Source organism: Myotis brandtii, unplaced genomic scaffold, assembly GCF_000412655.1.
Source record: "Myotis brandtii unplaced genomic scaffold, ASM41265v1 scaffold374, whole genome shotgun sequence".
Lineage (NCBI taxonomy): Eukaryota > Metazoa > Chordata > Mammalia > Chiroptera > Vespertilionidae > Myotis > Myotis brandtii.
Genome location: NW_005364372.1, coordinates 714,920 through 715,322, shown reverse-complemented (window position 1 = coordinate 715,322; position 403 = coordinate 714,920). Strand labels below are relative to the sequence as shown.

Genomic DNA, 403 nt, shown 5'->3' with positions numbered 1-403 from the left:
CCGGGGCCCACCTGAAAGCGCCTCGATGGCCTTGAGGGCCCAGCTCTCGTCCGGACAGTCCACGAAGGCGTAGCCGGTCTTGACCAGGAAGGGTCCGGACGCCGGGATCTGGGCGTCCTTGAACACACTTTCCAGGTCCGCGGGCGCGGCGCCCTCGCTGAGGTTCCCGATATACAGTTTGTTCATCGTGAAGAGTGGTTGTTTCTTTTTTAAAAAAAATTATGAGAAAAACGGAAAAATTAAAATCCCCCCCAGTGATGGCTTGCTCCGGCGGGTTTTGTTCCCCCTCGTCTTCTCGCCGTTAAAACGCACAAACGCAGTAGGAACCGAGCACCGGGACGAGGAGGGGAAAATCAGATCCGAAGGTTGTTTTTCCTCTTCTGGGTATTAAAAAAAAAAAAAA

General features: G+C 53.3%; 1 protein-coding gene across 2 annotated transcripts in view; it reads right to left on the bottom strand.

The window, feature by feature from the left end:
- IGF2BP3 (insulin-like growth factor 2 mRNA binding protein 3) overlaps nucleotides 1–191 on the bottom strand; it is a 105,340-nt gene extending 105,149 nt beyond the window's left edge. For both annotated transcript variants that reach the window (XM_005872278.2, XM_005872279.2), the window contains exon 1: nucleotides 12–191. In XM_005872278.2, coding sequence (XP_005872340.1) covers nucleotides 12–186 — 175 coding nt within the window. In that variant the 5' untranslated portion in view covers nucleotides 187–191. The remainder of the gene's footprint in view (nucleotides 1–11) is intronic.
- Between the last annotated feature and the right edge of the window lie 212 nt (nucleotides 192–403).